Source organism: Hemitrygon akajei, chromosome 7 (assembly GCF_048418815.1).
Source record: "Hemitrygon akajei chromosome 7, sHemAka1.3, whole genome shotgun sequence".
In the NCBI taxonomy this organism is placed as follows: Eukaryota; Metazoa; Chordata; class Chondrichthyes; order Myliobatiformes; family Dasyatidae; genus Hemitrygon; species Hemitrygon akajei.
Genome location: NC_133130.1, coordinates 54,390,816 through 54,412,939, shown reverse-complemented (window position 1 = coordinate 54,412,939; position 22,124 = coordinate 54,390,816). Strand labels below are relative to the sequence as shown.

Genomic DNA, 22,124 nt, shown 5'->3' with positions numbered 1-22,124 from the left:
ATTTTTTATAATTGACATGGATGAGGAAGTGGAGGGATGGGTTAGTAAGTTTCCTAATGACACAAAGGTTGGGGTGCTGTGGATAGTGTGGAGGGCTGTCAGAGGTTACAGCGGGACACTGATAGGATGCAAAACTGGGCTGAGAAGTGGCAGATGGAGTTCAACTCAGGTAAGTGTGAAGTGGTTCATTTTGGTGGGTCAAATATGATGGCAGAATATAGTGTTAATAGTAAGACTCTTGGCACTCTGGAGGATCAGAGGGATCTCAGGGTCCGTCCATAGGACTCTCAAAGCAGCTGCGCAGGTTGACTCTGTGGTTAAGAAGAAATATGGTGTATTGGCCTTCATCCATCATGGAATTGAATTTAGGAGCTGAGAGGTAAAGCTGCAGCTTTCAAGGACCCTGGTCAGACCCCACTTGGAGTACTGTGCTCGGTTCTAGTTGCCTCTCTATCTACAGGAGAGATATGGAAGCCATAAAAAGGATGTTGCCTGGATTGGGGAGCATGCCTAATGACAACAGGTTGAGTGAACACAGCCTTTTCTCCTTGGAGTGATGGAGGATGAGAGGTGACCTTACAGAGGTGTATCAGATGATGAGAGGCATTGATCATGTGGATAGTCAGAGGCTTTTTCCCAGGGCTGAAATGGCTGCGACAAGAGGGCACAGGTTTATGGTGCTCGGGAGTAGGTACAGAGCAGATGTCAGGGGTAAAGTTTTTTTTAAATGCAGAGTGGTGAGTGCATGGAATGGGCTGCCGGCGTCGGTGCTGGAGGCGGATACGATAGGGTTTTTAAGAGACTTTTGGATAGGTACATGGAGCTTAGAAAAATAGAGGGCTATGGGTTCGCAACAACTTTGTGGGCCAAAGGGCCTGTTTTGTGCTGTGGGTTTTCTATGCTTCTAAAATTGACATTAGGCCAACTGCTCTAATTAAAGCCTGACTTTCTAGATTTATTTTTGATTTAAAATTCTTAAGGAGCAGAGCTAGAACTTGAAGTCACAAGTCAACCATAATTGGCACAACAGCTATATGCTCTACTCACATTTCCATCTTCCCATTTTGTAGCATAACAGCCACAAATGAATGTTTGACTAGCCAGTGACATTTTTTTTTATGAATAAAGAAATATCTAGGTTAAACTGAATTCTAATTATTCGTTTATTTTCATCACTTTACTATGTTTCATAAGTGAAAAGGTGTCTTAAGTTGCATCTTTGTTCAGTTTGTAAAAGTCAATTTGAAATTACCAACTAAAAGTTAAAAACCCAATCTTTAATGTATTTACAAAAATTAGGCTTTGATGTAAATAACAGGGTCCATGTTGCCTGCTTTTCCCTTTCTGCTAGCAGTCCAATCTTCTCAGCTAAAATCATTTAATCAAAGTCACAAAATACTACAACCAGGGCTTACAAAGGAAGTGAAAGCTAATGCAAGAACAAAAGAGAGGGCATACTACAAAGAAAACACTATTGGAAAGACAGAGGATTGGGAAGCTTTTTAAAAAACCTACAGAGAACTAAAAGAATCATTAGAAGGGAAAAGTTGAAATATGAAAGAAAGCTAGCAAACAATATCATAGTGGATAGTAAAAGCTTTTTCAAGTATGCAAAAAAATAAAAGAAACGAGAGTTGATATAGGACTACTGGAGAATGAGGCGGGATAAACAATGGGGTACAAGGAGATGGCAGATGAACTAAATGAGTATTTTGCATCAGTCTTCACTGTGGAAGCCACTAGCAGTAGATGTAGAATGTGAAGGAAGAGAAGGAAGAGTGTTGTTACTATTACAAGGGAGAAGGTGCTCAAAAAGCTGAAAGACCTTAGGGTACACAAGTCATCAGGACCAGGTGAATTGCACCCTAGAGTTCTGAAAGAGGTAATGGTAGAGATTGTGGAGGCATTAGCAATAATCTTTCAAAAATGGGTGCCAGAGGACTGGAAAATTGCAAATGTCACCACTTTTTAAGAAAGGAGTAAGGCAGCAGAAAGGAAATTATAGATCAGTTAGCTTGATCTTAGTGATTGGGACGACGTTGGAGTCAATTGTTAAGGATGAGGTTATGGTGACAAAGGACAAGATAGGACAAAGTCAGCATGGTTTCCTCAAGGGAGAATCTTGCCTGACAAACCTGTTGGGAGTTTTTTTTTAGATTAAAAGTAGGATAGATAAACAGGATGCAGTGGATGTTGTATATTTGGACTTTCAGAAGGCCTTTGACAAGATGAGGCTGCTTACCAAGTTAAGAGCCCACGGTTATTACAGGAAAGTTACCAACATGGTTAGAGCATTGGGTGATTGGTAGGAGGCAGTAAGTGAGAATAAAAGGATCCTTGTCTGGTTGGCTGCCAGTGACTCTAGTGATGTTCCGCAGGGATCGGTGTTGGGACTGCTTTCTTTTATGCTGTATATCAATTATTTAGAATAGATGGCTTTATTGCCATACTTGCAGGTAATATGAAGATTAGTGGCGGGGCAGATAGTGTTGAGGAAACAGGTAGGCTGCAGGACTTGGACAGATTAGGAGAATGGGCAAGAAATCGGCAAATGAAATACAATGTTGGAAAATGCATTGTCATGCACTTTGGTAGTAGAAATAAATGTGCAGACTTTTTTCTAAGCATGGAGAAAATCCAAAAATCTGAGATACAAAGGGATTTGGGAGTCCTTGTGCAGAGCACCCCAAAGGTCAACTTGCAGGTAGTCGGTGGAGTTCATTGCAAGAGTTCTTGAATACAAGAGCAGGGATGTGATGCTGAGGCTTTAAAAGGCACTGGTGAGGTCACACATTAAGTATTGTGAACAGTTTTGGGCTCCCCATCTAAGAAAAGATGCGTTGGCATTGGAGAGGGCCCAGAGTCGGTTCAGGATGATTCAGGAATGGAAGGGTTATCATAAGAGAAACTGAGTCTATACTTGCTGGAATTTAGAAGGATTGGGGGGGGGGGGGGAGGAGAATCTTACTGAAACCTTTCAAATGTTAAAAGGCCAAAACAAAGAAAATGTGGAAAGTATGTTTCCCATGGTGGGGTGAGTCTAGATCAAGAGGGCACAGCCTCAGGATAGATATCTACTTAAAAGCAGATGCAGAGAAGTTTCTTTAGCCAGAGGGTGGTGAATTTGTGGAATTTGTTATCACAGTCAACTGTGGAGGCCAGGTCGTTGGGTGTATTTAAGGCAGAGGTTAATAGGTTTTTGATTGGGCATGACATCAAAGATTACAGGGAGAAGGCCAAGGAAATGGGGTTAAGGAGGGGAATAAAAGATCAGCCATGATTGAATGATGGAGCAGACTCCATGGGCCAAATGGCCTAATTCTTTTCCTATATCATTTACAGATTAAGCCTAAACTCCATTCCATTTAAATCAGTTATTCCAATAAATTGAACAGCAGTAGATATCACTTGATTGCACATTTGATTTCCAATGTAAATTAAATGAAGATTACAAACTTAATCCAAGGTTGTCAAATTTCTGGCGTTAAGCCAAATATACCCCAAAGTCTTATCAAACCAAACTTTTGATTTGTATTTACACTCTTTCCTGATTGGTTTGATATATATTTTATGAATACTATACCTTGGAGTGATCTCTGTACTGCTCAGATATTTCAAAAAGGCACTGAAACATTAAAACAATGGATTGGAAGAATTCACACACCCTCTTCCACCTATTCCACCCTATCATTCCTAATAATTAGTTTTAAACAAATAGCGGTATTGCCAATCCATACCCAGTCAACATATCCACATTGAACTTCGGGCTTTCAATTTTTAAAAAAAAAATCAGGAGATAAACTACCAAGTAATTTAATTAAATTCACACTTTAAGCTCCACGATAATCAATATTCACATTTCTAAACATCAAATCTTAACAGTAGAAGGTTGAAAATTCTTCTGGTAATTTAAAGTGAAATGATTTATTTGGTTTTATCTCCAAAATTTTAAAAAGGCAGTAAATATAAACTGCATTTTCAAAAAAAAATTACATGAATCAGTTTTTGACAAGAGGGAGTTAATAATGAAATTGGAATTCATTTTGAAAAATTACAAGAACAGAAAAACAGCAAAATTCTCCAGTTTTCAGGAATACATTGTAATTGCAGGCAAGATAGGTGTATTGAACTGTATCCAAATCACTGTTAGAATTAGGCTAGCAACAGTTTGAGACAAAACTATACTAATATTCAAACACAAATTGTGCTCAGTGATATTTTTTTTAAGTAATGTAAAACTTGCATAAAGATTGAGTTGCAGATGAAAATATTTCATACCTGATTACGTTCTCTCTATATTATTAGTTCATGCACGTTTTACTTCTATCTAAACAAAATCTGGGCCGTACCTTCCAGATATCCGGACCTGACTTGCACTACCTTACTTTCCCTTTTCTATTTTCTAATTATGATTTATAATTTAAATTTTTATTATATTTACTTCGATTTGTACTCCAGGGAGCACGAAGCGCAGAATCAAATATCGCTGTGATGATTGTACGCTCTAGTATCAATTGTTTGGTGACAATAAAGTAAAAATCAAATTCCATTATCCAAATTTCCTAATTTTACTTACTTGAAATGAATCAAGCTCTGCAATCAGAGCACAGATATCATATTGAAGACATGTGGACTGTGAAAGAATAGATCAAGTTTGTAATATTTGACTGTGGAACAACAAACTCTAATACTTAAAGAGAAATTTTGTATTATTCATAGTTTATTGTAGAACAGAGAAAGAAGCGTTCCCTTATCTTATAATCCACACCCCATGCCATTTGGCCCTTGGGTACAATCTGATTCGAAGGTGAACAATCCTAGTTATCTGATTCCTGTTTGCCTGCAACATTCTCTCACATACATGTCCAACTTTAATCAGTTTGTTTAACATTGACTTTTACCAAGGAACTAAATCCATAGTAGCCTATTATCTTGCCAGCACATCTTTAGGATGCTAGAGGAAACTGAAGCACTCATAGGAAACTTACCTTGATCAAACAGAGCATGAAAGCTACACAGACAACATCAGCTCAAATTCAAACCAGGGTCCTTGGAGCTATGAAGCAGTGACATTAACTGCTGCAATACCATGCAACACCAAGAAAAGTAACAACCTGGCATAATGCATCCCATCTTGAAATTAATTTCAGCTAAACTTCAGTTCATAGAGGAAATTCATTTTTCATGGTTCCAGAAGATTTATGCAAACATATAGCAGCAACTCTCTAAATAAAGTATCTAAATAACTTCATCTCAAAGTTTAGTTAAATTGATCATTTGTAATAAGAACACAAATATGCCATTGTCTCGATAAATAATGAAATTCCCCACGTATATGGCCTTTCCATGTATTTTGGAGTTTAAGTAACTATGGGTATTATGTTGGGGATGCAAGTATCAATCTTTGATTACCACAAGAGCCATCAGATTACAAACAGGATTACCACAGTATGTTACGAGTGGATTGAAAGATCATTGTTTATCACAGTTCTCATGGTCAGTTTCTTCAAAGCAACTCATGTATCCAAATCTAAAAATTCTAATAGCTACATTAAAATAATGCTCAAAAATATGCCCCACAATTTTTGGCAATTCAATTCCATAATCAGTACAAATCTAGTAAGTGTATTCACCCATGATTAATCCCTTTTGTCAGTGATAAACCAAATCAGAACTGAAATGGCACTTAACTCACTTCTAAAGATCAGAAATTATTTTTGTCAACTTGACAGCAAACTTCACTGCCGTAATTTAAATCCTGCTGTACCTTACCAAAAGTCCCTATTTAAATAATGTTACTTTTACATGAAGTTTTATACACATTTAAAATGGTTAAAATCGGATGAAACAAGAAATTCTGCAGGTGCTGAAAATCCAAAGCAACACACACACACAAAATGCTGGTAGAACTCAGCAGGTCAGGCAGCATCAATGGAAATGAATAAACAGTTGACTCCTCGGTCCGAGGCCTCTCCTCAGTGTACTGCAAAGTCAAAGTGATTTCAATATCAACAAGAACTAAAAAAGTTCATTGAATTCTCGTTTTCCTCAAATGCATGCCAAGAATGTGAATTAACCCTCACTTCTTATAAACCCTTTCACAAACAGACCATAAAACATTAATGTTGCTTAGATCCAGTATACCTCTGAAATCAGAACCTGCAATGGCTTCCTAATCAGGTTGTGTTTAGTAACTACAAACCATGTAGCACTGTAACTGGATAGCAATTGTGTAATTAATGAACGAAATTAATATTGTCATAGCAAAGTGGTCAAATAGGAAACAAAAGTAATTTCCAGATATGCATGTTAGTTTGAACTAGAGCATCCACAAAGCTGATTGTACAGCATGTAGATTATGCACAGAATATAAACAAAGCAAAACAAATTGAAGAACAAAGTATGGTAATGCATTTAATAATGCAAAAAAAAACTCCGTAAACCATTTGAATACTTGAATGCAGTTGGTTGTTTGTATTTTACACGCCACATACCTTATGAAATTTTTTAGCTGCTTCCTTCCACGAGGATTTTAGATCAAGTTTTTTTAATTCATTACCATAAAAAGATTTGCACTAAACAGATACAATCAGAACTCAAGTCTGAACATATTCCCCCAACCCAAACACCCCCTTAGACTGAAAAACAATGAATAGGATTGCTTTCCCCCCCAAAAAAATATTAGCAGAAAATTCAACCCAAAGTTTGTTTTCAAGGAATACACTTCACTTATCATCTGAAAACTCTCACCCTGTCACAAATCAGTAATGCATCTGTAAATTACCAGTACCATATTTCAATCCTGGTGTAATTAAACCTAGATACAACAACATTTCAAACAACAGACAGGTATTTTTCCCCTAGCTGTAATATTATTAGTATTAAACTTGTGTATGCTCATTTGGCTTTGCTGAAAACCTGGTGAAAATCTACACATCTCTTCAATCTAGCCTCACTGCTTCATGCAATTAGCATTTAGAAACTTAGCTTGAAAATTTTCATGTGGACTAACGCTCTTAAGTTACACATCACAAGTGTTACTTCTGTAGGTAGCATTGTATTAAAATCCAAATGCACCATTACACAAAAAAGAACAGAAAAGGATGATCAAGAAACCACTACAAAAATAATGAAATCAATTTAAAATGGTTGGGATTAGAATTTGATTTACAACATTAAACTCAACAGGATTTGTCATTAGCTCCCAAAATTCAGAGCAACAGTCCAAAAAAAATCATAAAATTCATTTTTTTTGTATTGCATTTCATATTTAGGCCAACTCACTGGAACGTGTTCGTTTAAATCTACCACTGCAGTTAAAGAAATTTTACTATACTTGCAAATGTTATATTTTCCTCATTTTAAGGCAAAAAATTATACTCTTATATGTAAAATTCTCATGTAGAAAATAACCCTTTCCAGACATTACACCCATTTCTGATATAAGAATATATCTGTATGACCGAAACGTAATAGCAGTTGCTCTACTTGGTCCTTCAAAAAGGGGCCTGCAACCTTAAGCAGAGTTGTGCATGGAACACAACAGTGGATTGTGTCCAAGGTACCATTCAATAGAATCACTGGTAAGAAACAATTCCAAAAGTGAAACTAAAAGTTGACAACAGGGCACCAAACAGAACAATGTTACAGCCCCAAACTGTTTGCAAAGCACAGATGAACACACTAGTTTAGAAGTTTGACTCACAGGTTTGTTTTTCATTTTTCTGAAGAAAATCCACAGCATTTATTTGCATATATTTTTGTATATTTGCACAAGATGCTGGTCCAGAAGAAAGCAATTGCACACCATCCCAGACAAGCATTTGTACCATGAGATACAATTACATCAGAGCATTAAAAACATTACCTACAATTATCAACTATAATCAACAGGATAGAAACAAGAATTAATAAAGATCATTCTGTATCAGAAACATTTGTGTTCTAATAAATTAAAGAATTACAATAAATGCATTCTTGGAGTTTGCAAGGAGAAAATGTCACTATTTTGTAGCACACAAACTACCCATGCATAATACTAATTATTATGTTGAATACTCTGGCTTCATTTGGAGAATTTCCACAATATGACCTTCCCAAACCACCCAAATCAAACCCAGTTTTATACACCAGCAGCTTTTTTGGTGAGAACAGTGGATTTTGTAAATTGACGTAAAGTTTCTACATCAACCTATACAAAATTGCTTATATAAAAAAATCTTAAATTTCCCAAAATGCTACTGGCTTTATTAATAATTAAATACAATTTTTTGCTGACACAGTCAGTGATGGACTATCCACAATGCTTCTCAAAAAGCTGTGATAACAAGTTCAAGTAGTTTCTAGACAACAGTCCACAGTTTTGCTTTGGAATGTGCGATAAACAGATCGGAGCTGTGGAACAAGTTCAATATAGTTGCATTACCCACAGTTATTTCAGCTTAGTGCCAATTCCAGTTGACAACCCCAAAATTTAAAGTCAGTAAAGTACATCACTTTTCAAAATTAGAATGGCTAACTTTACACAGCTGATTCATATTGTGTGTCTTTGCATTTTACTGCATTATTCCCCATCTCATTTCTTTCAGTCCTTGCAATGGGGTGTTCAGGAGATTCCCTGATAACCTCAAGAGAATGGGCAGATGGAGTTTCGAACTTTAAATCACCAGATGACTTTTCTCCATTGCCACAGCATTGTTTTAAGGCACACTGAGTCTTGCACGGCAGTTCACAAACAGAAGTACGTGATTCAGAGTTCACTGAAGCAAATTCTGGTTGAATGGTTGTAGCATGGATACCTTCATCATGGAAGAAGTCTTTGATACGTTTAGCTACATCCATATAAGCAGTTGGATCACGACATTTGATGTGAGCTGTTGCAATGATTCTACTGCCAGCTAACTGCCAAACGTGCAGCTCATGTACAGCAAGGACACCCTCCAGGTTGCGCAGCTTTTCATTTATCAACTCCACATCTATTTGCTTAGGAACCGTTTGCAGCAGAATCAGAGCAGATTCCTTCAAAAGTGGATAGGTTGTATAGAGCAAGATACAAACCATAATACAGCACAAAGTGGGATCCAAGAAAAGCACCCAGCAGGGTCCAGCTTCTGGAATGCTTTTGAGATTTTCAGATATGTTTGACTGTGTGCCATTTAGAGGTCGATTTTCACATTGTTCATTATGACAAGGATTAATGCATGGACCATTTTCAGGACATGGGTTCCAAATAAAGTAAAATATCACTGCATTAACCACAACTATGACTGAACCCAGAGCATCGCCCAACACATGGAGAAAAACCCCACGCATATTTAGCTGTGATGCAGAATCTTCTACAAATTCATCAAGATGGTCATCAAGGACAGAAATCCCATTCATCTGCAGGCCTGTCACATTATTCTCCCTCAGTAAATCTATTTAAAGAAAAACAAAGATTAAATACAATTTTTAAAAAAGGTTCATTTTTTTCCTTCTCCCCTACCCCAATTTGCGAAAATATTTCAGTAAACCAAACCAGTAAAACATCAGATGAAAAGATGGACTACTTGCTGTAAAGTTCACTGGCAGGGATATTCACCCATCCAGCCTTGGAAGTTTTCATTTTTTATTGTTTTACAATATTGAATCAGTCGATTTAATTTGGCTTTTTTTGACATTGAAAAACAGAAAAAAGACTCTTGTGTCAGAGTGGAATCTGATCTCTACAAAGTGATCTCAATTCATTACAAATATAAAACACAAAATAATTAGTTAAATGGAGGTCACTGTATGAAGTCAGTATTTTTCAACTGATTGCAGTAAAAATTCACTTGTCTACGAAAGGTCCAACTGCTGGTGAGTCAGTATCCTGGCAAAAACTACACCATGACAGCAAAAGAACACTCCAAGCAGCTCCATGAAAGGATTATTGAAAATCACAAGTCAGGAGATGGATACAAGAAAATTTCCAAGTCACTGAATATCCCTTAAAGTACAGTTAAGTCAATTATCAAGAAATGGAAAGAATATGGCACAGCTGTAAATCTGCCTAGAGCAGAAAGTCCTCAAAAACTGAGACACTGTGCAAGAAGGGGACTAGTGAGGGAGGCCACCAAGGGCCCTATGACAACTCTGGAGGAGTTACAAGCATCAGTGGCTGAGAAGGGACAGACTACACATACAACTATTGCCCAGGTCATACAACAGTCGCAGCTTTATGGGAGAGTGGCAAAGAGAAAGCCACTGTTGAAAAAACTCACATGAAATCTCAGCTAGAATTTGCAATAAGGCATGTGGGAGACTCTGAAGACAGCAGGAAGGTGGTTCTATGGCCTGATGAAACCAAAACAGAGCTTTTTGACTATCAGAATAAACGCTATGTTTGGTGTAAGCCAAACACCGCCAATCAAAAACACCATCCGTAGCATGAAGCATGGTGGTGGCTGTATCATACTGTTGGGATGCTTCACTACAGCAGGCCCTGGAAGGTTTATGAAAATACAGGGTAAAATGAATGCAGCAAAATATAAGGAAACCCTGGAGGAAAACCTGATGCGGTCTGCGGTCTGCAAGAGAACTATGCAGACAGATTTATTGTCCAGCAAGACAATGACCCATAAAGCCAAAGCTACACAGGAATGGCTTAAAAACAAAGTTAATGCCCTGGAGTGACCAGGTCAGAGTTCAGACCTCAATCCAATTGAGAATTTGAGGCTGGACTTGTAAAGGACTATTCACTCATGATCCCCATGTAATCAGACAGAGCTTGAGCAGTTTTGTAAAGAATAGGGGAAAGTTGCAGTGTCCAGATGTACAAAGCTGATAGACACCATTCCCACCGAATCTACTAAATACTGATTTGAAGGAGGTGAGTAGTTATGCAATCAATTATTTTGTCGTTTATATTTGTAATTAATTTAGATCACTTTGTAGAGATCTGTTTTCACTTTGACACAAGTCTTTTTCTGTTGATCAGTGTCAAAAAAACCAAATGAGATCCACTGTGATTCAATATTGTAAAACAATAAAACATGAAAACTTCTGGGGGGGGAATAGGGGGTAGGGAGGGGAATACTTTTTATAGGCACTGTATATCCAAGTGTGTTACTGAGTGTTCAATATCGGGATTATCACTTTGAGCAATACATTTTAAGAGGAAGTCAAAACCACAGTACAGAAAAGACTGGTTTAGTTTAGCAACTATAAACAGTTCCAAGATAATTGCTGGACTGTACACTTCATCAGAAAGCTGTATAACAATGCTCTCAAAATATTCATACGCAAAGCAAACCACTAACATGCTGGAAAGCTAAAACAGACAGCCAGCAAAAGAGTGTGGCAAAAGTAACTCGGGAGGTTCTACCACACAGTGGGAGCAAGAGCTTCAACTTTTTTTTCCAGTTACCTCTGCAGACAGAACGCAGAAGGAATTCCATCTTTCCTTCAGATTACATACTTGCACCTCAAATAGCATGATAATCCAATTAAAAGCAAATTGCAATACGTCAATTTTTAAAAATATTCCTCAAATTATCACGTTGTTACCTTAAGCAATCCTGTTAGTGATTACCATTAAACTCAAAATGAAGTTAGAAAAGAATGTAAACATATCTGAAGCTTTTGGACCCCAAATCTCATTACTCAGGTCACCTAGTTCAGAAAAGTGGGAGAGACAGCATGAAGAATGCAATAGTCCTGCACACAAGGTGACAAAGGAAACACTTAGAGGGATCGACTCATCAACAGAGAATGGGAAAAGTAGAGGGTATACAAAACTCAGGGGGCTGACCTAGCATGCTGATAATGTGCTCCAAAATTGCATCTGTCTCACGACTATCCCATGTACAAGGGGAAAAGTAGTAACACCCGTGCATTCCCATTGGCTATCCACCTTTCATGTTACTGAGCTGACCATCTCATTGTCAGAGGAATGCAAAGTGATGGCTGATAATGGACACTGAACAGGAAATCTTACAAAAAATGTGAACTATAAATGAGTGTAAAAGTATACAAGCATTTACAGAAATTAAGCTGTTCCCACACCAGAAAAAGAATCTACATTATACACACTGGATTTATAATTCTCAAGCAATAAAAAACATTTCTCAAGATTAGTAGTCAGGGCTTCTGGATTCTTCATATGTAATGAGCTTCCCAACCACAAAGGTACTCTCTCCCACTGAACAGTGATGAAAATTAATTCTGTGGACAGCAGAGGAAACAGCGTTCATTTCAAATGGCTACACCAAAGAGATGCTGTAGCAGCTTTGCAATTTAAAAAAAAGATCCCATGATCCTCTACCGTCATGGGTGTAATGGAAACATTACACTTTCTTGAATAAACACGCAAGGAAATTCATGTACAATTCAAATAAACAACAGAATCACTCAACAATACAGCTTAGTATCAATTAACTATAAAGTAAAAATATGACATTCAGCAGACAAAAAGTAAAAAAAAAATTCTAAAGGATTGTACTGGTAACTCTATTTCAGCACGAAAGCAAGTTCATTGAGAAAAGTAACACATCCAAAGAGCTCTTTGTAGAAACCTGAGAATGATAGGCACAAAATAGGGCCGTTTTCTCACAACATGCCTGAATCAACACTTGAAATAACTGTTCAATTATTCGTGCCACTACCTTCACAATGGATCTGTGCACAATTATATGCCAGGAATTATTTTTAGAAGTATCAATTGAAGTCACAATTACAACATTTACAAGCCAGGAAATCCAAAAACAAATCTGGAAATGTTTGCGAGACGTTGCAAAAAGGAATACAATACTTTGTTACTCAGTTACTTCAGGATCGTTTTCAACTCAATTTAAATTATTCAATATGAATAATATGAGTCAATTCATTTTTAAAAATCTATAAATTTGTTTTGCACTTTATTGTATTTAGAATAATAAGTCACCCATTTTTCATTTGAAGTTTTATCAAATTATCAAAACAGAGTTACCATATTCCTCAAATAACTACATTAATACTGGATACAAACAGTTCATTAAGAGGTGGATAAATAGTAGACAATACAAGTAAATGGACTACAAATCTCATTAATTTAGAGCTAACCTGCTCTAGAGAAGGTAAATTCTGGCAATAATTTGGCAAAAGTAAACAAATGTGAATGTCCATAAATAAAATTCCAAAATGGAAACATAGAAAACCTACAGCACAATACAGGCCCTTCGGCCCACAATGCTGTGAACATGCACTTACTTTAGAAATTACCTAGGGTTACCCATAGCCCTCTATTTTTCTAAGCTCCATGTACCTATCCAGGAGTTTCTTAAAAGACCTTATTGTATCTGCCTCCACCACCATTGCCAGCAGCCCATTCCACGCACTCATCACTCTCTGTGTAAAAAACTTACCACTGACATATCCTCTGTACCTACCTCCACGCACCTTAAAACTGTGCCTGCTCACGTTAGCCACTTCAGCTCTGGGAAAAAGCCTCTGACTATCCACACGATCAATGCCTCTCATCATCTTATACACCAGATCACCTCTCACCCTCCATCACTCCAAGGAGAAAAGGCCGAGTTCACTCAACCTATTCTCATAAGGCATGCTCCCCAATCCAGGCAACATAGTTTTGTTTAAATGTTCAAAGAACCCTATGCAGGGTATACACACATTACTAAAAAAGTTAAACTTCAGAAGATGTCTTGATTTAACATTCTAGCCTGCCAGAAAATCTTTTCTTACAGAACAACCATCTAGTACAACCAAATTTTTGGTTAACATTTATATGAGTACTCAACCACATGTTAAACTACTCGAGCAAATTAAGAGGAATACCAAGGAATAAATTAATTGCCCTTGTTTTCAAGAAAAAGATCTAGCACCTATGAAGTAAAAATACTGTACAGCTATGAAGTGTAAATATTGTGCAGGAGCATTATCAAAAAAGCTTGATAATAAAGCACACAAGGAAATATTAATGTGAAGAGCCAAAACAAAAGATACAATATCAAGACCTTTTGGAAAGAATACAATTGATGGTCTTAGCAAATGAAAAAGTCACCAATAACAGAGCAAATTGATTTGGGAGGTGCTGTGGAAATGAATTAGAGAAGGAAAGATATGTCAATATTGTAGAAGATTGTCCAAAGCCATGGATGTTAAACAAAGTGATGAGTTAGTGACATGATGACTTGTGCATTGACTGCATTTCGCTCTAAAACAAATGATGTGCTTTTAAGATAATATCAATGGATACTATGGATGAGAAACAGAGGGCATTGGTACAAATCTTGAGGGAAGTCATTGCAGGTTATTCTCTGGTTATGACTGGATGCACAGAAGGTGAAACCAAGTATACCTATCCAACTGGGCAATAACAGAGAGTCACAATTTCTTATGCACAAAATCGAGGGGGTTTCAGAGAATGAATGAAAACACCAATATTAATCCCTCAATTGCTCTTAAGCTACTGGAGATGAACTGTATTAAGATTTTAAAAAATCATATGTGAAAAAATATTAACTTTCCCCAGGCACATGACTTGGGGATGAGGGACAGGGGACAACTGTATAAAAAGCTTTGGAAAGTTGCTACATTAAGTTTTGCAAATGGTACTTGCATGAGCCAGGAAAGAGTAGATTTTACTCAATCAAAATCAAGTTTATTATCACTGACAAATGACATGAAATTTGTGTGGATAAAATAACAGTACCATGCCTTGCTTTGGATGACATGCAGTATTTCATCAAAAATGAATAGCCTTTGAGGCATTAGCAAGAGTAGCACCACAACAGCAATTTCCATAACACAAAGTACCAGCCATCTGTTTTGACAGGTCCAACCAAGTTTCTGGTCAATAATTTTTTTTAAATCCCCCTGCCATAATTTTTTTTAAAAATCAGAGCAGGTCTTGTCATTAACCATCACAGACAGATGGTTAGTCTTTGTTTGACATTTCTTTACATTTATGCCATAAATTCTCAATATTGCCTAAATCTTGCTATATATGGTAAAAAGCTCTTTCATTACTTGGAGCTGTAAATGGAACTGAACAAAGCAAACATCCCCATTTCTGATGCTGCAGTTGAACAAAGGTCATTTATGAAAGGAAGATTAGATCAGATTCATGATAGCTCAGGAGGTGACGGAGTTCCACTGAGTCTGAACTTGATTTTCCCATGGTCTCCCCCATAGCTTCTATAGCAGTTTCCAGATCACAACCACAAAAGAATTCCTATACACTCTACTTTACCCCTAAACTTCAGCTGAGCTCCTTCAGGCCAAACCATTCACTAGCCAGCAAGAATTCCTGCTGCAACAAGTCACAACCATTTTTCTTTGTGCTAAGAATCATTCTGCAATTAGATTTGTAACACCTTCAACTTTCATTTGCACTCGTGTCACATTCAGATGTCAACTTAATGTTAAGGAAAGTCAGTGTTTTGGTGAATTAGAAAAGAGCTGCTGAAGGGATTCAATGGACTGTGGAGGGAAATGGACAGTCCATGTCTTGGATTGAGCCCCTTCATTTGGCTGAGTGAAGTGAGGAGAGATAGCTAGTATTAAAAGGTGAGGGGAGGAATGAGGCTGGAACTGACAAGCAAGTCTGCAAAATGGCAAAAGGCTGCAGATGTTGAATTCCCCTCTGTCCAACACCAAGAGGGACCAGTCCAGTGGTAGGAGTGTACAGGTGATAGGCAGGTGGAGTAGGTGGGGGAGGTGAAAGAAGTATGTGTCTGAGGGAGCTTGGTTAGATCGGGAAAGGGATAGAGGAGGAGAAGCAAGTTAGCCTTGCTGTTCTGATCATTTGTTTGGCCTTGCGCTGGTAAGGAGGAGAGCAAGGATAGGCCAATGTGGAAATAGGGAGGGGAAATTAAAATGATTTCCAAACCAGAATCTTTAGGTGTCCATGGAAGACAGAATACAGTTGTTTGGTAAAGATTTGACCTAGTCTGCATTTGATCACACCAGCAGAGATCACATTAAGAATTCTAAATCCAACTATCGAGTTTGGAGGAGGTGCATGCAAAGTTGTCTCATCTGGAACAACTGTTTTGGTCCCTGAATGAGGAAGATTTAGAGACAGATGTTACATCTATGGATGCGAGGGAAGGGAGGAGTGAGTGAATTAGTAAAGCATAGATATATAAATATACTGGTTTCTATAGAAAGCAGTAAAGACTGAGGAATGGAAGACATGTCCAGTCTCAGATGAAGAAGTACCGACTACATGCAAAGAAAATGAATTCACCTGTTCCTTGAATCTTTCTATGCTTAAGCTGCTGCTACCCCAAAGCAACAGTTTCTATAAAAAATAAGCCATAACTGAGAATCTGTTTTATCGCCAATTCCTGAACGGCTTTAGCCAATAAAAGGAATTCATTTTCATGTAAAGTATGGTGCTCCTACTGATTGAAAAATTGAACAAAGGACCAAATAGTTAAACAAGGACAGAAATGTATGTTCCTGCAAGGAAGCACAAGGGTAGTAGTTTCACAATACTGTATTGCTGCAGTACAATGGAAAAACGATTTTGAAGACATACTGGTTGGTACTTTGCACACGACATTTTGCATGTACATTGTCTTTGAACATGTTAGTTTAAAACATATACAGTGTTTTGTGAGGATCACACTACATAATGTCTTCTCAATTTCCCATTTATTTTGGAATATAACTGGAAAACATGCCGAGTTTCTCTAATCAAGCAAATTCTTGCAAACATCACATGACCAGGGCAGCCCATTTCCTACATTCAAAAAAAAGTATCAGAAATTCAAAAGGGGAAGGAAAAAAAACATTTTAAAATACTTAAAACTGAAATTTAACCTAAACAAGCCAGTCCACTAAAAAGTTGATAATTTATTATCAGAGTACATATATGTCACCATATACTACACTGAAATTCTTGTGGGCATTCATTCACGATAAAAAAGAAAAAATAAAAAGAAATAATTCCCTATGAATACTAATGTGCTACCAGCTGTTTATTCCAAAAGGTACGGATAGAAGCAGGTGTTTGGTTGGGGTTTTTTTTTAAAAAAGCGCACCAGGTTATCCCTGTGGAGATGTAACAGGATCAGAATCCAGACTGGCAGGTGCATTCCTAGTTACTTCATTTTTGTGATTTTTCATTTTACTACAAGTTTTCTACAATAAATCAGAAAATCTTGTACTTTGGGTTCTAAAGTGCAAGTAACTTAAAAATAAATTTTCCACCCCATCCTCAAATGCACCTTTTTTAAAAAAGCCTTCATATCTTTAAGTTTCTAATAACAGGTTGTAATCCCAATTGAAGTGCTAATTAAATCAATGTTCTGACACTTCAAAATTTGCTGATCATATTTCATCTTTCTTGTAAAATAACCTTCTAATGCAATGCATGTTTGAACAGTTTAAGTGTACGATGTTCCACTTTACTGCAAGATGTCAACTTGAATACTGAATTACATTCTTGAGTAAAGTGACATAATATTTTTTGATTCAGGTGTGTAAAAGAGGTAGAACAACTGAGAATGCTGATTGTGAGTCAATGGAAAACAAGACATGAAGCAAGATTCTTAAAAAAATTAAAGCACATACAAGAACAAACAGCAAGAAACCCACTAAACCACACAAGATTTTAAAAATATTATGATTCAATCATGACCAGTGTTTGTTCAATTTTGGCTCTACTCTACAATGACTATGTCAAGGCCTTAAGGTGCAAAGGCTACCACTAGAGTATAGTTTGAATGCAAGAATTTAGTTACATGAAACAAGGAATGGAGGGTTATGGGCTGAGTGCAGGTCGGTGGGATTAGGTGAGAGTAAGCGTTCGGCACAGACTAGAAAGGCCGAGATGCCTGTTTCCATGCTGTAATTGTTATATGGTTATAATGGAAAAACAAGGATTGTTCTCGTAGAGAAAAAAATGATTACGAGGAGGCTGCGTAGGCTTATTCAAAAATGAGCTGTTTTCAGATCATAACTAGCATATGTAACAAAAATATTTGTTAAAAATGAGTCATAACATAAAATGTCTTGGAGACTCAAGAGAAAGGTGATGCTGGAATTTGAAGCAACAATCTGCTGGAGGAACTCAGTGGATCAGCATCTGCGAAAGATAGATAATTGTTAACATTTCAGGTCAAAACACTGCATCACAATTAAGGACAGAGAGGGAAGATAACCCAGTATAATGAAAGGTGGGGGTGATTGGTGGACTGACAGGGAATGAAGGGTGCCAGGCAGATGGAGCCAGGGAGCCAGGTAGGATAGCAGAAGCAGAGGAGTTGGGAGACAAAGCCAGTTGTTGGGGGGGGGGGGGGGGAAATCAATGACTTTTTTGAAGGAATTATAAAAATTTCTAAACAATAAAAAAATTCAGGTAAACAATTTTGCAGAACTACATAGAAAATGTTTGAGTGCAAGGCTAAATAGGTAACATCTTTCTAAGAGCCAGAGGTGTAAGAGTTGGAAATTGTGGCATGCTACTAAGAGCCCTTTGCATTTGGTTTTGTGATAAATCACCCACACCTTAATGACATCGAATTGCAAAATTAATTCAAACCAGCTAGAAAGTTCAATGAGTGAAATGATACGACAGTCAAAAACAAAATTACACAAATTCAAGACTCAGTCGGACAAGTTTAGGACAAATAGGACAAGTTTCTTTACTCAAACTGGTGAGAATGTGGAATTACTTCAAAAGAAGTGATTAAAGTGAGCAGCTTAAATGCATTTCGGGGAAAGATTAAAAAGTAAAAGGAATAGAAAAATATATTAGAATCAAATGAAAGCCTGCATAGCATAAAGAGCTTGTATAACATTTATTTAGCTCTGAGTAACTCTGTAAAAATTATGTACAACCGCTACTAAACCATCTTAATATTGCCAGGCATCCTCTGAAATAACACCCATTAATAAAGATTGTATACACAAGCTCTTGTATAAAAATATATGTACACATTATTTAAATTGCACATATGGATTCCACTTTCAACCAACATGAACCCACGTCATTTAAACTACGGTAGATAATCAATTCAGGGAAGATCAAATTAATGCACTATACTTAACCGTTAACATATCAACTACCGATTTTTAAGAAAATTTTGATAAAGTTATCGCAATCTAACTGGGGGAAAAAACAAAAAAAATGGAATACATTATTGAACTATTGGAAGTATCTGAAAAATGTGGGTAACGAGTTGCGTTGGTCCAGTCAACTGCTAAAAGCAGACTGTATCACTCAGGACTAGTGTTCGCCATCGAATACCGTGCCGCCTAGAGCAATACAAAGGGGCATTAATTCAAAATCAGAAACAGAACAAATCTTTGATTAAACCCGAGGACCTACTCGACGCAATGCAGCTTTATATCTTTTAAGACTTTCAATAGTTTTATGGGGATTCCACAAATTATTATCCATGATATGGAACAGGGCTGTAAATAAAGCCCAGTGTTGTCTACGGCAAATGTTAGAATTCTCATAATGGCTCGTTATTTCACAGAAACAAGTTCCCCTTTAACAATCATTCTAACTCAAATATATTTCCTATTGCTAATTAAAACATAGACGGCTCATTGTATGGGGACATACTGTGAATTTGCACTGTAATTTTAATATCAGGCATAGCAGCAGCCGATCGAAAAGATCATGAATTATGAGCATTTTCAGTAAAAGAAATCTTAGTGAATAAAGGGACATTAAAAATATAGTCCCTTCGCCTGGCGCTTAACTCGGGCGAATCGGTACCCGGGACCCCAGCCCGAAGATTTTCGATCGATGACAGACAATGCCGATTGAAAGGAGGGTATACCGTTAACAAGCCGGTGGTCGCCGCTTCTGTGAGTGCTGAACACGTCTTGCTTGTCGGGGTTCAAGCCGTTGATGGCGCTGCCGCTGTTCACCAGCACGTTGACCTCCTGGCTGTCGCTGCTGCCGGTCAGATTCCCGGCGTCGCTCCTCTTCTTCCTACGGAACCAGTGGCCGTTCTCCACGCTGGAGCCGTGAGAGTGGCCGTGGGCCGAGCCCGGCCCGGTGCCGCTCCCGCTGCCGTGGAACAAGCAGAGCCCCAGCAGGTTGACCAGCAGCCCAGCCGCTCCCACCCCGATCACCACCAAGGAGTTCTGGATCTCACGCGGCTCGCTGAAACGCTCGATGGCCTCCAGCACGATGGTGAAGCAGAGGGCGGTGAGGAAGACAGCGTTGACCAGAGCGCCCATCACCTCGGCCCGGATCCAGCCGAACGTGTTCTTGGCCGTCGACTGGGTCTTGGCAGCGAAACGCACGGCGATGAGGGCTACCACCAGCGCGATGACATCCGACAGCATGTGGAAGGAGTCGGACAGCATGGACAGCGAGTTGGTCAGCCGGCTCACCACCACCTCCAGCACGAAGAAGCCGAATGTCAGCCACAGCATGCACATCAGGCGCGCCCGGTTCGGCTCGCAATCCATCTTCATTCAAAGGGCTGGCACCAAGGTGGATGGAGCGGGCACCCTCCCCGGGCAGAACAAAGGGCCGTTTAACGGCCACGATTCAAAACGCAGCCGGACTGCAGGAGACCGACACCGAAAGTTCCAGAGAATCAGGAAACAGCTCCCTCATTCTTTCGCCCGGCCCGTAAATACGCAGACGGTTACGAAAAAAACTTTTGCACCCGGCAAGTTTTTTTCTGCGCACGGTCTTTTTTCAGCACGGGCCCATTGCTTTCCTCTCTCCAATCAAACCCTGTCTCTAGGCCAGGCCGATTGGTTGAGTCGGCACACAGACGTAATGCTTATTCGTTTATTTTGGTGTCAATCAATCTTCTTCAGCCCGCCCTGTGCAACCGCCCTACTGTTTTTTTGAAAAGGCCGGCTTGTCCGGCAGGTTACTGGTTTTGCCCGGTCTCGCCGTTCAAGTAATTGTGATGCTGTTAAATTGTCCCGAAAGCTATCAATGACCGCTGCCGGCTCTATTCATACTCTACCTCAGGCTGGATTGGCCATTATTTTCAACTTTTCTTTTTAATTAGCTGATAATGCTAGCAATTCACCTAGGTGAAGTGGAGATCTTACTTTTTTCATCGCTCTTTCTAGTCATGAGAATTGTTCCCTTCTCTTGACACCTATTTGTCTAAGTCGTTTCGCAATTATCCAAGTACCTTTTAGTTATTGTGTGGGATGTCTTAGTTGTGACTCAGCATTGCAGGTAAGTAATATTCCAATAGTTTAAACCCCGGGGAAAACACTTAAATGAACAATATAAACACAAGAGATTCTGCAGATGCTGGACGTCTTGAACAGCACACACAAAATGCTGGAGGAACTCAGCGAGTCAGACAGCATCTATAGAAATGAATAAATAGTCGACCCTTCATCAGGACTGGAAAGGAATAGACGCCAGAATAAGAACGGGGTGGCGACAGTAAAGGAGCAGCATGCCTTATTCCCAATAACTGTAATTGTTTTCTGCTTTATATTACTTATTAAATTCGGCTTATAGTGGACGAAAGAGGGGGTGGGGAACTGTGAAAAACAAATATATTATAAAATAGTTCTCATATAATTCACATGGGCAGATCGACCACACACATGTCCATTCATCTTTGAAATCCAGACGTAAGAGACTGCAGATACCGAAAATCGGAGGCAAAAGGCAAGGTCTCGACCAAGAATATGACTGGTCCTTCGCCTCCACAGATGTAACTTGACCCGCTGGTTTCTTCCAGCAGCATTTTATATGTATTTGTGAACTCTTGTCTGAAGTAAAATTGCCCGTGATCCACCACCAAGTACGGCTGGATAAACACCGACTAATATCATTCTGTTTACAACGCGATACGCTAAGTTTCCGTGTCTTCATGTTTCTCCCTCTGTGCATTCAAAATCATGAACTTCAGTCTTGCAGGTTATTCTTCATTTTCCCCTTATAAGTACTGTAAGCCTTCAAATTAGTTCAAGCGGTCTGTGCACGTCATTTTCAAACTTCGCTTGTATGGCTATCTTTGATATTGTCCATACAGTATAATGTGTTTCTACAGTCTGGGAGGCCAACCAGTAAACATTTAAAGAATTTGCATTAATGTCATGCCGGTGATAGACTACACCTCAAGAAAAAGTTATGCCTAGAATGGAAATATACTAAATTTCGAAGGCGCGCACCCGATAAAACAAAACATTCAAAGTGTAGTCGTTCA

The 22,124-nt window shown here is 38.4% G+C and overlaps 1 protein-coding gene across 1 annotated transcript; it reads right to left on the bottom strand.

Moving 5' to 3' along the window:
* Nucleotides 1–3,993: 3,993 nt before the first annotated feature.
* Nucleotides 3,994–20,648, bottom strand: slc30a1a (solute carrier family 30 member 1a). The gene is made up of 2 exons (XM_073050897.1): nt 19,761–20,648; nt 3,994–9,416 (listed from the first exon to the last, which is right to left on the bottom strand). The coding sequence occupies exons 1-2, from the start codon at nt 20,404–20,406 to the stop codon at nt 8,521–8,523; spliced, it is 1,542 nt and encodes a 513-aa protein (XP_072906998.1). The 5' UTR covers nt 20,407–20,648; the 3' UTR covers nt 3,994–8,520.
* Between the last annotated feature and the right edge of the window lie 1,476 nt (nt 20,649–22,124).